Consider the following 15,690-nt stretch of genomic DNA (forward strand, 5'->3'; position numbering starts at 1 on the left):
TTGTATTGAGGGCTCGGATCAGTGCGGTTTCAGTGGCGAGATACTAAAGTTAAATACTTAATATAAAGACTTGCAGTGGAAGCGACTTCTTAAGTATGCGAGTATCTGCTTAATTCAATTATCGTTATTCTTCTTGTCCTATTTAGTATATAATTATAAACATATATAATTATTAAGGACATAGTATTGGGATCTTATTAAGATCATCTTACTCGATATTTATACGTTTCTAAAACGTGTTTATTATCGAGGATTCTAGTATACAATTCTGTCGATCAGTTTGGCTTATTCAACTTCATTAGTTATTTACCTCAATGGGTAATTTCATGTATTGTGATTGGGTGTGCATCATGTTTCAAGTTAGTTCATGTTTCAAGTTAGTTCAAGTTAGTTCATGTTTCAAGTTAGTTATTCTATATCGGATGCGGCACTCGTATACCGAGATGCAATGGTAGGGGAAATCCGGTTATTGATATCGGATAGCGGGTTAATCGAGTTTGACCTAAAGTAGTGATTTCACAATACCAAAGGTTAAAAAGACACTTGTACCAAACGGCTGTGCAGAGACTTCCACATAAAAGTTTAAACTATAATCGGCGCACGCCAAGGTATACTACGTTACTTCTGCGTACAATTCGAGACAGATAAGATTAGTTTATGCGATGGTTTAGAAATAACCTCCAAATAGTCTACTTCACGACCTCGCTCGGAAGCAGCGTTTCCAGTTAATCCTGTATTATTATAATTGTAAGATTCCATTGTAGATTAAGATTAGTGCTAAATATAAGGTATAATAAGAGTAATTTAATATCCTCGTTTTAATGTATCTAAAAGAGTTCGGTTTATTAAAAATAAATAGTAAATAAAATGTATATATAAAATAATAATGTATAAATGATAACAAGAAAAAGAGAAATCGATACTTCGAGTTATGGGTCTATTTATATTCTTGTCAATAGTGGAATAGATAATACGAGATCACAATTTTATCGTTGGCATATGAATTGATTGACTAATTTGGTATTCATCAATCGCATAGCGTAGTGCCGGTACTCACTCACTCGCGTTCCTTCCATATTTAGCAATTAGTTCGTGTCTGTGATAGAAGACGCTGTAATAAACTGGATTTCTAGACCTTTACCATAGAATACTAATAGTACCTTTATCTTGAATATTGTTCGAGCAGAACTAAGTACATAAGTTTGATTTAATGGTTCTAATCAATACTAGATACGCCGAGGATCCTATTTCCCTTGTGCTTTTTCTGATGGCGTAATTAGTCTCTATATGTCATGAGGTTTAGAATTACTACTGTGGTTTACATAACGTTTTACTTCTGTATACATTTAGAAGTACTTTAAGTATTTCTTATATCCTAGAGTATGTTTCAACGTTGTTTCGTTGTGATTTTAAGCGAAGTATCGAGTAGACTACATATATAGACTAGCGCAAAAAAAAAAAAAATTAAAGGTAAAACTTAAATGTTTATAGTAAATTTTTACCGATTTGGTCAATGTAATCATCATCCAGCGCGTCATCTTCCAAGTCAAGTATCGTAGCTCCATTCATGTCACCTGCAAGTTTCTCTTTACCATTAATTGTTTCAATATTATCATGATTATCAACGATATTCAAGAGATTTTCATTTGTCACAACTTTTTCTTTGAATTCTTTAAATGATTCTTCACGTTCTCGATTCTCACGTTCACTAAATTCTACGTCTGCTGAGTATCGCAGTCTTTGTAACGTACCATTACACATTTGTTGTGTACCAACTATCAGATGTTTCATATCAGTTATGAAATCATTTATTTGCTCATCCATGTTAAATTTTTCATTAATTAATATATCTCTTGTGGCAATCACCAATTTCTTTAATTGTAAGAAAAATTGCCATTTACTAGTGGAGTTTTCATACAATGGATCATCTAATATTTGATCAGCAATGATATCTAATTGAGCCATTCTATGAGACCATTCTGTAATCATTACATCTCCCCATTCTTCATAGACTTCAATATGTTCGCAATGAATCTTTTTATATAATTCATTTATATTATTTCCAAATGGATTTAAAATATTATCTTCAATGTCTTTAATTGTCATTTCAGTAGTGGAACTGATATTTATAAATTTTTTATCCAATAAAGGTCGTGTAATATATTCTGCTAATTGGTATTCACCTGATTTATCAAAGTAAATCAATTCTCCAGATGTAGCATCAATCTTAGAAACACAATGAATGTTTGCAATATATTGTTCAAGATCTTTAGCAGCTACCTCTATTAATTCAGAGATACGTTTCAATTTATCAGAGATTAATGAATGAGTTCTTTCTTGATATGATTGAACTGCAAATTTGATATCATTTTGAAACGTACTCACCACATTGGCGGTTTTTGTAGTGATCGTTTTACTCCAAGCATTAAATTCATTTTCTAATGCTATTTGTCTTTCCTTAATATCGTCCAGATCAAGTGTATTTTTCTTATTCATTAAATCTTTCTTATAATCGTATAATTGACGTGGACTTAATCTATTTGAGGGGATAATAACTTCATTATCATTAATAATAATAGAATCTTTAACAGGTAAGAGATGATCGATATCTTCGTCATCAACATCTTCATCCTCCTCTTCATTATATTCAAAATTAGTCTTCGTTGTTAAATCAATGAAAGTACCATTATTAGTCATCCATTCGTTTGGATCAGTGACAATGAATTTTGATTTCAAATCTTCGAAACTTTGATTGATATTATCCTTAGCTATCTTCGAATAATATTTAGAATAATATAATATTATTCTTAAATGTTGTAAAATGGGACCTAATTTACGATGACATTTACAGCATAATTTATTTGTCTTCATGAAATGTAAAATACTTTTCATGATTGGTAAAACAATCTTATCCATGAGCATATGATAATATTCCATTATTTGATCCCATGTAGAATTACAATATGATTCAATTTTTGAATTAGCATATAAATCCTTGGTACAGGATAAAGCAGTCGAATATTTTTCTATACAATATGGTTTCAAAACATTGGTGTATTCATTATGTATATCATATAAGGATGTGGATATTTTTTCGTTGTATGCATATATGTATGGATGTGTTGCTTGCAGGTCAGTAGATATTCGATTTTTAGGCATATAAGAGAAACATATTATTGTTATGAGGACAACAGATGCTATCGAGGTCTGGGTGACTAATAATTTCATCTTCTTCGTTCCTAATTTATCTTGTGAGAGGCACTTCATTACGCTCACAAAAATAATATATATATATATATAGATAGGTTGCTTTTTTAAAGTTAGTATGCAATGAGGCAATAATGAGATTTTTTCCTAGCTATATGTTTCAGATAATTTGCAGCTTCTCTTTGTACTTTTTATTTTATTTTATTTTATTTTATTTTATTTTATTATAGGTACTCTTCGAGAAATGAAATCATTCAGTCAATTAATCAATTAATCATCTCACACCACCAATTTTTCCATCGAGTTTTTTGTTTACATATTTCAGTTTTGGGGTGTTTAGGGTAAATAACCGGAACCCTAGAACAGGAAGGCAAACCCTAGAAAATGAAGGAAACTTCACCAACTCAAAATAATTGAAGTTGAAATAGCAAATGGCAAATGGCAAATGTAAAGAAAGAAAGACTGGCGGTGCAGGAAGGTGTGTATCTGAAGTGGCAAATAACAGTCAAACAATCCATTAGCTGCAGAAATATATATATATATATATATATACAGGAGATATTACAAGAAAACATTGCTTTCATAGAAATTGCAACGCAACTCTACGCATCTCATTTTAATTGAACAGAACTCTATTTGCTCAGTATAACGTTAATTGCCAATCTGCTCTCATTACTTGCTGCTGAAGAATTACTCAACAACAACGTGAGAGTATTACCTTTCAAGCACTCCAAGAATATTTTGAAAAAAAAGTAGTTATTCAGCTACTATATCGCAATCAAGCGAAAAGTATTATAACGAATTTTACAATACCGTTAAGAAGGTAGAAACAAAAGAGTGAAAACCAACAAATTGTTTCTAGCAAGAATATACCATAAAAAGTGAAAGAAAAAATGTCATTCTGGCCATTTGGACAAAATATATCTGACTCACATATAAGTGCAATACTGGATGATTATTTCCACACTTTACGTATCTTGGAAAAGGAAAATCCGACGATTAAAAAATATGTTCGTGAATTTTTTGATAATTCGAATGGACGCTCAAATGAACTTGATACCAATGACCAAATACTGGGATCCAACGATGCCCAGAACAATATCGTTCTAAACCAAAATAGTTTTAAAACAAATAATGGAAGTGCCAATAATAGTGGTACAGTATCGGGAGTTAGTTCCTCTAGCGGTTCACCTTTATCATCAGAAAACTCATCAACAACCGATTTATATTCAGAAGATGATGAAGTGGGAAACTCAATGACCATCACAGTTCAAAGTTTAAACAGTTCCTTCATAGATAGAATACTTGATGATCCACAATTAATGAGTGAATTGACAAGACAAAATACAAATTTAATTGATTTCATTTGTTATGGGTTCTTTTTAGATCACAAAAATCAAGTGAAAAAAATAATGAATCTTGATTATATGGTGAACACCTTATTACAATGTATTGATGACATTTCCATCGAATATTTAAAAGAGGAAAAAATTCAAGATACACCGGCAAATAATTCTTCAACAAAATCTGAAACAATTGATGCTGAAACTGCAGTAGATTCTAATCCTCCTGATGAAGAAAGATATAAAGAACAAGAAGAAGAATTTATGCAAGAAAAAGAATCAACATATCTAACAAAGGCAAATATAATATCTGAATTATTATCCTTAGACATCTGGTTGATATCAGAATCATTATCGAAAAATTCAATGTACCTAAATAAACTGTGGTCAATCATAAATCATAAAGGATTTGACTCAGAAAGATCACCCCTGGTTACAATGTTTATGAAAATCCATCAAAATCTTTTATTTACCAAGACTGAACAATATATCGAATTTATCAAAAATAATCCAAAGTTAGTAGATGAAATGGTAGCTCATGTGGATATCCCCATATTGATGGATTTTTTCCTGAAGATCATTGCAGTAGATAGAATTGATTCACCAACAGGTATAATCCAATTAGTATCAAACCAAGGCTTAATAATGAAATGTCTTCAATACTTAAACAATGAGAAATATTCATCAGATACCCAAGCTTGTGTAGGTGATTTCCTAAAGGCATTAATTGGAATTTCAGCAAATGCTCCCATAGATGATATATCTATTGGTCCCAATTCATTAACAAGGGAATTAGCAGCCCCCTGTTCAATCGATAAATTGATTAATGTTATCATTAATGAAAAGGGGTACGCATTGGATACAGCTGTATCCATTGTCATTGAATTAATCCGTAAAAATAATTCAGATTATGATCAAGTTAATTTATTAGAGACTACCATTGAAGATAATATACCGACAGATAGAGATCCCATATACTTGGGATATCTTTTGAAAAAATTCTCTGAACATCTACCAAATTTTCTCCAAATTATAGAAAATGACAATGATTTACCGATGTACACAAATCAATTAAATGAATCATACAAACCTTTAGGATTTGAAAGATTTAAAATAGTGGAATTGATTGCAGAACTATTACATTGTTCCAATATGGGGTTAATGAACTCTAAAAGGGCAGAAATAATAACGTATAAACGTAACTTATATTTGCAAAGTACTAATGATAAAAAACATGAATTAAATGGCGCATTTAACGAATTAACTCTTAATGATAATAATAATAATGAACCTGCAAAGAAAATTATGAAAAATGATACGAAGTTTAATGCTAATGACAGTATTAACAATCATAATAATAATGAGAAGGAGGAAACCTCGACAAATGAACATATAAATACAAACCAGAATATTTTTGCTATAGATGACGTAGAAGAAGTTGATGAATCATTCGAAATACCGTATGTTGGAATAAACCAAAATGAAAAATTGAGGAAAAATCCAACAATAGGTGATTTATTCAAAATTAATCTTTACGATAACCAGATTCTAACCAAAATAATGAAACTTTTCTTAGATCATCCATGGAATAATTTTTGGCATAATGTCATCTTTGATATCCTTCAACAACTTTTCAATGGTAGAATGGATTTCTCATATAATTCATTTTTGATTTATTCCTTATTTAGCTCCAAGGGATCAATAGAATATATGCCAATGGAATATCAAGAATTTAAAGTTAAGGAAATTAAAGACGATTTTAAAATAACTAGGGACTTTATTCTCAAAGGTTATCATGAATCCTTTACTTTTTTCGAAAAGATGAAAACAAACCTTGGTTATATGGGTCACTTAGTTCTCGTCGCTGAAGAAATTGTTAAATTTTCAAGACTTTATAAAGTGGAATTAATCTCACCAGATATCCAGGAGACATTAATTGATGAAGATTGGCAGTATTATTCCAACGAGGTATTAAATGATACAAGAATAATGTATTCAAAGATCCTTGGTGGTGGTTCATATGTGGATGATGGTAATGGGAATATTATACCGCAATTGACTACTCCATCAAACGAATGGGAATCTCGTGATAGTGAAAGATCTGGTAATCCGAGTACTGGTGGTGAGTTAATTAATGTAGAAGCATTAGAAGAACAATTGATTCAGTCAACGGAATCTGATTTGCATAATAAGTTAAGGGAAATGTTAGTTTCACAAGCACAAGAAGATGTTGATACCAAAAATGCCAAAAACGGTGTAATCATTCTGGGTCCACCACCTTCAGATAAGGAAGGCGAAAAGGAGGAAGAATCCAATAGTGAAGATATTGGATCGAACTCCTTTAATGATAATGATAATGATTTAGTGGGTGAAGAAGAGGATGAGATTATATGAACAGGTCTATTTCATACACCACCTTTGTTTATATTCTTCTATTCTAATCTTTTTCAACATCAATCTCGAATTTCAATTCTTCAATAATCCACTAATTTTACGATAACTATGATAATGCCCTCTGTAATTATTCAAAATCTTCAATCTATACCATATACACATATATACTTTTATAGACCATTGCATTTTAGTATGATCAAATTGAGGATTCTAAAAAAGATCGTTCTTTGTGTTAGTCGATGTTTCAATGAATGACCTTTGGTAAAATAGGTTACATTTGGATCAGTTGCGAAAACACGAATAATTATTTGACGATATTCCAGTGAATTCATGATAATAATATATAGATAACAACAAAAGCAAAACTTTGTTTATTACATTAGATATTTATGATATCCACGGATCATATTCTAAGTTAATCAGGCTTTAATCTTTCTTTCTTGAATAAATGACCTTCCCATTCGGTAAAATTTTCTTTTCTTGGCCGCTCTTCGAAGATACAGTCTTTGTTGTTGTTATCGATCTTGGCACAGCTTCAGCTTTCTCTTCTTTAGCAAGTGATCCCAATCTTTTATCATTTGATGAATCAGATGCATTGTTATTAATTGTCCTTGAAGGGAATTTTACGAATCTACCAAGAGATTTATTCCAGAACCACAATGGCAATCTAAATAACAAAGAATCGAAAATAGTGGGATCTTTTATCGTGTCAGTGGAGATCAAAGTTTGGGAACCGTCAGACTCAACTATATAAACATCACCGAATTTTACCAGCAGTTCTTTACCTTCATCTTCCTCATGTTGTTTAAAAAATAATCTTTTTTCACCAAGACTATTAGTATCATCTTGAGCTTTACATTGTTTAATGAAATCTTCAGTTCTTCTCTTATTTGATTTAGATTGTAATGTCAATAAAACATAATGAATAAAACCGGCAATTAAATATATGAATGACATGATAAACCATGTTTTAGGTTGAACTCTTGTAAAGAAGAACCCACCTTTAGAGAAATCATAATCTGGGAACCCATTTTTCAAATAATAATCGTAGTTTTTCCTTAATTCATCATTGGCTAAAAACTGAGTAGCCAAATTTAAACGTTGATATAATTTTTTATACTTTTTATTCTTATCAGGATGATATTTTTTAGATAATTTTCTTAAGTTTTTAGTTATTTCACGAGAACTGGAATGTGCCAATTTTGGTAACTTCAAAAACTTGTAGAAATCAATATCAGCACCATATTTCTTTTCTAATTCCTTTTGTAACTGGAATATTTCGATTTCTGAAGCTGTGAAACAATATACCGCTGGGACGCAAATACCGATGATGAAGGTGGCAATTAAAAAACTCTGTTTCATTGGATATCCAAACATTTTTCCGGGCAATGGGACTTAGTATTAGCTGCCGCAAAAATATTCTCAATTTTAGGGTCTTGTATGTCCTATTTTTCAGTCTTTTTGAGCTAGAATGTGACTTGTTGTTCATTTCTAAAACTTCTCTTTTTGTCTTCTTCACATTTAAAATTTCAGTTTAACTTTGCATTATGCTATGTTATAGAAAAAGTTGTATTAAGTCTAGAATCTGAAACTCGCTATGATAGAAATGAACATCAAGATTTGTATATTCGGTTTATCTCAAAGAATTAACCTAGTAAGGTCATACTCAGAAAAACTATCTGGTTTAAACGAAAACAGACTCGGTTATGCCATCTTCAAAGTCTAGTCTTGACACAAATGCCCAAGGTTCTGCTCCCCAACCTGTCGTTCCACAAAGGGTCCCCTTCGTTCATAGACTATATCAATATTACCAATTATGCACTAGTCTCCTTTTCACAGCTTTACTAGGTAGATGGTTGATTATTTATCCATTAGCAGGATCCAAATTTTTACCTGGTGGTATCCATGAATTTTTATGTTACTTAATGGTAAGTAGTGCATTAGGTGAGATTGTATGGTTATTTAAATTTCACAAATGGAACAAAGCCATATTTTCAAGAGTTATGTTAAAGGATTTGAATTTCCTTTATTTTGTTGGAGTATTACATTTTTATGATGATTATGAACATGCTTTGGTATTAAAAAACATAAGTTACTCATGTTTCATTGTAGGTTTGTCTTTGAATCAATCATATTGTCATTGGTGTAAACTATTTAAAAGGACTGGTAGGAAAAGGCACACACTATATTGGAAAGTAATTTCACTAATAACTCTTCCCTTTTTATATTTGAGTGAATTTTATCTTTTACTTTTGAATGTTAATAATGTTAATTTTCATTCAACTCCATGGTTGGATCTCATAAACAAAATGGTTCTAATCGGTTATTTTCCAATTGCATTATTAGCATTCAAAAGACAGTTATCATCTTAAATAGTTTTCGTCTATATAGGCTTATGTAGAATTCTATACATATATGGTCTAACTCCCAATGAAATGTGGATTTTATAGATATCGAGCCAACTCTTGTGAAAGCTCTTCTGCATATGCATCAGCATCCGATTTATCACTTATTGTTTGGTAATGAAGTTTTGCTTGTTTTAGCTTTTGGATGATATTTTCCAAATCAACATCTTTTCCAGGGTCTTCTGGTAGTGGAGCAGCCAACAAACCATCGAATGACGTTCCAGTTTCTGGACGCTGAATGTTACAGCTGGAATCCCAATTGTGCACATCAATAAGTTCTCGTATTCTCTTTATTCCAACAGTTTCTCCAAATTCATTAGTCTCTTCTCCTCTCTGGTCACTCAATACTAAACATGAGTTTAAACTCACCACTTCAACACTTGTTAATTCATACTCCATAAGCGTTTGGTAGAGTTCATCAATGCTGTCATTAACAACATAGTCACTTGTATTGGCAAATATGAGAAAACTATTTGTTGTCGAGACACAATCATTTAATCGTTTATATATCATTAGGTCTTGTTGAGGCATTGGTCGATCATCAATGACAATGATTCCTGCTACGACATTCCGTAAATCAATCATACTATCACTTGTATATTCATCTATCCATTCCAATAGATCATCATACTGATCAATGAATAAATCTATTGTTACTTCATAGTATTTAGTTTTCCATTTAACATTTTTAATAATATTATCTATCGTATCTTCATGATATTTATTTAACATTAAGTTGCTTGAACCAAATATTTCAGAGATTAATTGACTTTTTGATGAGTGAAGTTTGGAATTCTTCCCAAATGTTATAATTATTTTATTTCGTGGTAAACTCATAGTTTCAAACAGCAGTTGTTACTACAGATAGTTGGAGGCTACCAGAACTATATTTTTAATTGCTCAGATAATTCTAGTCTACTGTTCCTTTGCAAGATGGTTTCGAGGGGAAAAGTTCTTCTTCTTCTAGCTCTGATAGTGGAATTTTTCAAACATTGAATGCTTTAATAAGATATCGACAATATTTGCGACAGGGAAAGAGGTATTCGAAGAGATAAACAACAGAAACGTCTCAAATAGAAGGAAGCCGTGTTAAATGCATAGCCTTCACACATGTCATGACAGTAACAATTTTAAGTTTCAGCATTTATTTCCGAAGTAATTAACATTAGGTAAATATTAGATATATACAATAGATTTAATGTTGGAAAATGAGGATCATACATACATTTATTTAATTTTCAGGTGATTCAGCGTAGTTATGTAAATAAGCTGCCATCAGTTTGATACCATTAATATAATTACTGATGTCTAATTTTTCATTCACGGAATGAGCTCCATCATCACCTCTACCCATTGGCAATAAGAGGACGCTTGTCTTTAACACTTTTTCGAAAGTTAAAGTAATTGGGATAGAGCCACCTTCTCTTGTGTAATCTGGTTCTACACCATAAACCTCTTTGGTAGCTTTAGCTGCAGCAGAAAAAGATGCGTTGAATGGATCAGATACCCAGTAATCACCATCATGAATCAATTCAGTTTTACATCTATTTGGTGAATTCAATGATTTGAACACTGAATTACAATGATCAACAACCAATTGGGTTAATTTTTCAGATTTCATATCTGGTACAGTCCTAATGGAGAATTTACCATTAACTTTAGCTGGGATAACAGTTTTTGCACCCGCAGAAGAAAATGCACCTTCGATACCATGAAGAGACAATGAAGGGTATCTCCATCTATGCATTAGAATATCTTCCTTCTTTTTATACAATTCAGTTTTAGATCCACTAGCGGCTTGTAACTCTTCAAGAGAAAATTCGATTTTTTCGTATAATTCCATTTCCTTTTCAGTTACAGGAGCAACCATTTCATCGATACCTTTGATCAGGATTTTACCCTTAGAATCCACCAAGGAATTCATAATTTGTATTAAATCGGTCATTGGTTCAGCAATGATACCACCGAACATACCTGAATGTAAATCAGCAGCAGGGCCCTCGACAATAATTTGATAATAGTTACAACCTCTTAAACCGTAAGTTAAAACAGGTTTCTTAGTACCCAACCAATAATTATCTGAAATACAAACGGTATCGACACCTTTAAAATATTTTTCAGCTTCATGAGCAATCAAATTATCTAAACCTAGGGATCCAGACTCTTCCATACCTTCGAAGCAAGTGATTAAATTAACAGGGAATTCGATACCTGCATCTCTATGAGCTCTAACCACATGTAACCATCCCAACAGAGGACCAGTATCATCAGAAGAGCCCCTTGCCTTCAATACTTGTTTTGATTCATCAACGGTCAATTTGAATGGTTCGCTATCCCAACCATCTTCAAGGGAAGCAGGTTGCACGTCATAATGACCATATACAAGGACGGTTTTCTTCTTTGGATCAGATCCATAACGAGCCAAGACAATTGGTGGTAATTTCAGATTTGAATTAGTAACAGGCGGTGGTTGAATACCCAACTCTTTCAATTGAACGTCATGGAAACCTAATTCATTCAATTGTTCGACTAAGAAATGGGCCTTTTTAACAACCATTGGTCTTAGAGATTCATCAGAAGAGACAGCAGGGATTTCAACAGCTTTAGCTAGGATATCGATGAAAGTGGGTTTCAATTCATCAATCTTGTTGAAGATTTTATTGGAGGGGCCGTTGTTTGACATAGACATACTTCTTACCAAGTTCTTTGTGATTTTCGATCTAAAAAGAGATAAAAAACAGCGATTGGCTTGTACTTTCAAAGTAGAATTTAGCAAGCTATAAATAACCATTAGAAAAAGAAGGACTAAACTTCTTTATACATTACCAAACCTATGAGGGAAACAACTAAGTTGTAAATTGAAAAGTTGTCATATTCACAAAGTTGGAGGATCTGCTGCGTATTAATTAATGTTTGAATTTTGAAATTGAGATTAACCAGGAAAAGCCACACTTACTGTGGGTCAGGTGTGAATGGATCCTACTCAGATAGGTCTGTAGAGCAAGAGGGAGAAAATGTGCCAAATTCGTGGCATTTTATTGAAGTTCAAATTTCCCAATTGGGAAACTAATAGGGCTTTATCTTCAATCTTAAATTCTTAAGTAGGGATTTTTGTGTAAACCCTAAATGATTTGATATGGATATGCTTCTTAGGGTTCCCTACTGTAACGAATGGGAATAATAATATATGGGAAAGGTACAAAAACCAGGAATCATTATCGTGAACTATCATCCTAGCATGGCCCAAGAAGAGGGGGAAAGAATCCAACGAATAATGCCTTCTAATGATGTATGTCAGTAACTTTCCTGAGTGGTTCCTGAAATGAAGAACCGTTTCTTTACTAACATAATTCTGTCCCCAGCTGACACCTTTATTCCAAAAAATAGAATACTTTTTTAATCAATCAGCTTGTTGCTGGCTGTACTGCAGCCATCTTTCAAACAACAATATCATATCCCTTCGAATACATTAAGACTGGGATTCAATTACAAAGGAATGGTTCTTTCAACGTTACACCAGAATTGAAAACATATTTCTCCGGATGCTCAGCTTTAAATGTTGGTGCCGTCCTTAAGACAACACTACGATTTGGAACATTCGATAAAGCTTGTGATCTCTTAAGAGACCCTAATATGCCTAAGGATGTTTTCCTTTCTGGGCCAAGACTACTAGTAGCAGGTATGCTAACAGGGATAATGGAGAGTGTTAGCATCATTCCATTTGAAAATCTAAAGACTACAATGATTGAAAATGGCATTCGAAAAAGCGTATTAGCTGATATTAAAGATGTATCTGATGCAGTAAACATAAAAGGGAAATTAAACATTGCGAAAACTTTTCATAAACCAAATGCGCAATTGACGAATAAACAATTAATGTTTCAACATTATGAAAAATATCCATCTACAAACATTTTTTCCACAGTTAAGGAAATTTATTTAACAAGAGGTTTCAGAGGGTTCCTTCAAGGCTCGATGCCAACAATGCTTAGACAAGTTTCTAATTCAGCAGTTCGATTCACTACATACACTACTTTGAAACAAATATATTCTTCCCATAGAACCTTTGATGAAAAGGCTGCATTTGCCATCGGTGCAGTATCATCATGTGCCGTTGTTGCGATGACACAACCAATTGATGTAGTGAAAACAAGAATGCAAAGTAAATTTGCACCGAACTACTATAAAAATAGCATTAATTGTGTGTATAGAATCTTCGTCGAAGAGGGAATATCTACGTTGTGGAAAGGTTGGATGCCTAGATTGTTTAAAGTCGGATTATCTGGTGGTATTTCCTTTGGAGTTTATGAATATGTAAATAATCTAATGAATACCGTTCAAAAAAGGGAACTATTTTAACTGATGAAAAATACATAGAAGTAATATTCTTAAATTGCACAATCCTGTACGCTAAAACATCCTGTAATTAGTTCTAAAAAAAAGTTTAATATATTCCATTCTATGATTTGAAAAGTATGTAAACTATTTGAAACACTTTTTATAATGATTTCATTCATTGCGCATACATATGCTTTCATTTACATGAAATTATTGGAAAAGCATCATTTCAATTTCATTAAGACCTTCTAATGGTAAATAATCACACAAAATGTCGAATATATCGTCATTGGTAGCGTTCGGAGAGATAATGCCATATTTATAAAGTATTTCCTTCATGGATTCGAAATTAACTACAAGTGAATTACGATCATCTCTAAAAATTTTTATTAGTCTTCTTAAAACTTGTTGTGATATTCCTTGAAGAGCAGTCCAAGTGTATGGCTTCAATTTAATATTTTCCTTTTCCAAAAAATTACTAAATGTTTCTTGTAATTCATTGATAGATAGAGCCCCCATAGGAATTTGATTTTCTATCAATTTTTTCTCTATTGACATATTTGTATCTTCAAAAATATCAGATTTAGAATCGTTCTTGTTACTCCATGGAATTGCAGAATATTTATCATACGTTAATTTGGGAATATTATTGGAAAGTTTCCTTGAAAGAGAAGGATTAGGTACAGAATTATTGAGAAAATTATTTTTTGGGATTTTAAATTCAGATTGAGGAAATACGGGTTGTTTTATTGCATATGAATCGACAAACGGTGACGGCTCAATACCAATAGGCTCTGGACTCGACAGTCGATTGTCATTGTAATTCATGTTGTCATCATTGTCCATAATCTGATCATTTTGTACAATAGATTCATTATGATGTTCAACAAGAAAATCGTTGCTTGGCCGATCCTCCTCATTCGACAATATTTTATCTACTTTACTTGCATCTTTTTTGTTATCATTATCTGCATGAATAGTAGCAGAATTCTTTGCCTCTTCAATTTCTGTTTGTTTCTCGATGTCGGAGTTAGCTTCCTGAATAGAGGAAACTTCTAATCCCTCGATAAAAACCGGTTTGATTTTTCGTATTTTGGGCCTTGAAGGGACCTCCCGAAGTTGTGAAAATACTGCCTCTGATAATGTGCTCGTCTTTTTTTCCTCTAAACTTCTTTTTAGAGGAGTAATTTGGTTCCCTTCTAAACTCTGCTTCTTCTCCATTTCAAAAAGCTTGTTATCGACAGGCTCTTGGTGACCTAGTTCAGATGTTGAATCAGACCGTAGTATTTGACCAGCTTGGATATTATGCAATTCCTTTGCTTCGGAATCAGTGACATTGGAGGGAAGTCTAGAGAGTACACGTTCCTGCTCAATTCCAAGTTCTCCCCCAGACGATTTGTCATCAATTGAAACCACTTCTTCATTCAAAAGTTTTGTCAAGTTTTTCCCTTGTGACAGTAATGCAGAACTTAAATCTCTTAAATAACTTTTTATCTCATTTGGGTCTGTTGCCAACGGTTCGAAGGTAGACTGGATTTCTAATCGTCGCCTTAGTCCCGGTGTTGCACTTAATAACAATTGCTCTTTAATTCGTTGTTCTTCTAAGGCACGTTCTTTGAATGGTGTAATTATCTCCGAATTATTATCACTTAATGCATCGTTATATTTCCGTGGTGTACTCATATCTCATGCTTTTCACGAAGGACTCTCTTTAGAGTATAAAATAATTTGAGTGGATGTTAACTTTTTAATCACACAATGAGGAAACGCCTTGTATGTATGGAGACCAAGTTTCAAGCTCAAAATCAAAAAAAAGAAATTGTTACTCATTCTTGATCTTTGGTAGTTGAAAATGTGATGTTTGTTTTTCGTTTTATGTAGCTTTCGATTGAGACGTGCGCGACCGCCTTCGAAAGGCTTCGAATTTGACATTAAAAAGATCTTCCACCACATAAGTTCATTCATCAAGATTCTTACTATCTCACCTAAAGTATATTATATAA

General features: G+C 32.5%; 8 protein-coding genes across 8 annotated transcripts; 3 read left to right on the forward strand and 5 right to left on the reverse strand.

Annotated features, from left to right (window-relative positions):
* Positions 1-1,485: 1,485 nt before the first annotated feature.
* Positions 1,486-3,267, reverse strand: OSW7 (Osw7p; the record flags this gene model as incomplete). The annotated part of the gene is made up of 1 exon (XM_003668844.1): positions 1,486-3,267. One exon carries the CDS (start codon positions 3,265-3,267, stop codon positions 1,486-1,488), a length of 1,782 nt encoding a protein of 593 aa, XP_003668892.1.
* Positions 3,268-4,100: 833 nt separating this feature from the next.
* Positions 4,101-6,944, forward strand: SAP155 (Sap155p; the record flags this gene model as incomplete). The annotated part of the gene is made up of 1 exon (XM_003668845.1): positions 4,101-6,944. The coding sequence occupies one exon, from the start codon at positions 4,101-4,103 to the stop codon at positions 6,942-6,944; it is 2,844 nt and encodes a 947-aa protein (XP_003668893.1).
* Positions 6,945-7,370: 426 nt separating this feature from the next.
* ERJ5 (Erj5p) lies at positions 7,371-8,321 on the reverse strand (the record flags this gene model as incomplete). The annotated part of the gene is made up of 1 exon (XM_003668846.1): positions 7,371-8,321. One exon carries the CDS (start codon positions 8,319-8,321, stop codon positions 7,371-7,373), a length of 951 nt encoding a protein of 316 aa, XP_003668894.1.
* A 329-nt stretch (positions 8,322-8,650) lies between these two features.
* Positions 8,651-9,316, forward strand: KEG1 (Keg1p; the record flags this gene model as incomplete). The annotated part of the gene is made up of 1 exon (XM_003668847.1): positions 8,651-9,316. The coding sequence occupies one exon, from the start codon at positions 8,651-8,653 to the stop codon at positions 9,314-9,316; it is 666 nt and encodes a 221-aa protein (XP_003668895.1).
* A 72-nt stretch (positions 9,317-9,388) lies between these two features.
* On the reverse strand, positions 9,389-10,186 carry IRC6 (Irc6p; the record flags this gene model as incomplete). Its single annotated transcript, XM_003668848.1, has 1 exon — positions 9,389-10,186. The coding sequence occupies one exon, from the start codon at positions 10,184-10,186 to the stop codon at positions 9,389-9,391; it is 798 nt and encodes a 265-aa protein (XP_003668896.1).
* Positions 10,187-10,580: 394 nt separating this feature from the next.
* DUG1 (metallodipeptidase) lies at positions 10,581-12,140 on the reverse strand (the record flags this gene model as incomplete). The annotated part of the gene is made up of 1 exon (XM_003668849.1): positions 10,581-12,140. One exon carries the CDS (start codon positions 12,138-12,140, stop codon positions 10,581-10,583), a length of 1,560 nt encoding a protein of 519 aa, XP_003668897.1.
* A 483-nt stretch (positions 12,141-12,623) lies between these two features.
* On the forward strand, positions 12,624-13,708 carry MRX20 (Mrx20p; the record flags this gene model as incomplete). Its single annotated transcript, XM_003668850.1, has 2 exons — positions 12,624-12,638; positions 12,737-13,708. 2 exons carry the CDS (start codon positions 12,624-12,626, stop codon positions 13,706-13,708), a joined length of 987 nt encoding a protein of 328 aa, XP_003668898.1.
* Positions 13,709-13,897: 189 nt separating this feature from the next.
* CNN1 (centromere-binding protein CNN1) lies at positions 13,898-15,370 on the reverse strand (the record flags this gene model as incomplete). Its single annotated transcript, XM_003668851.1, has 1 exon — positions 13,898-15,370. One exon carries the CDS (start codon positions 15,368-15,370, stop codon positions 13,898-13,900), a length of 1,473 nt encoding a protein of 490 aa, XP_003668899.1.
* Between the last annotated feature and the right edge of the window lie 320 nt (positions 15,371-15,690).

The sequence above is a fragment of the Naumovozyma dairenensis genome, chromosome 2 (assembly GCF_000227115.2).
Source record: "Naumovozyma dairenensis CBS 421 chromosome 2, complete genome".
In the NCBI taxonomy this organism is placed as follows: domain Eukaryota; kingdom Fungi; phylum Ascomycota; class Saccharomycetes; order Saccharomycetales; family Saccharomycetaceae; genus Naumovozyma; species Naumovozyma dairenensis.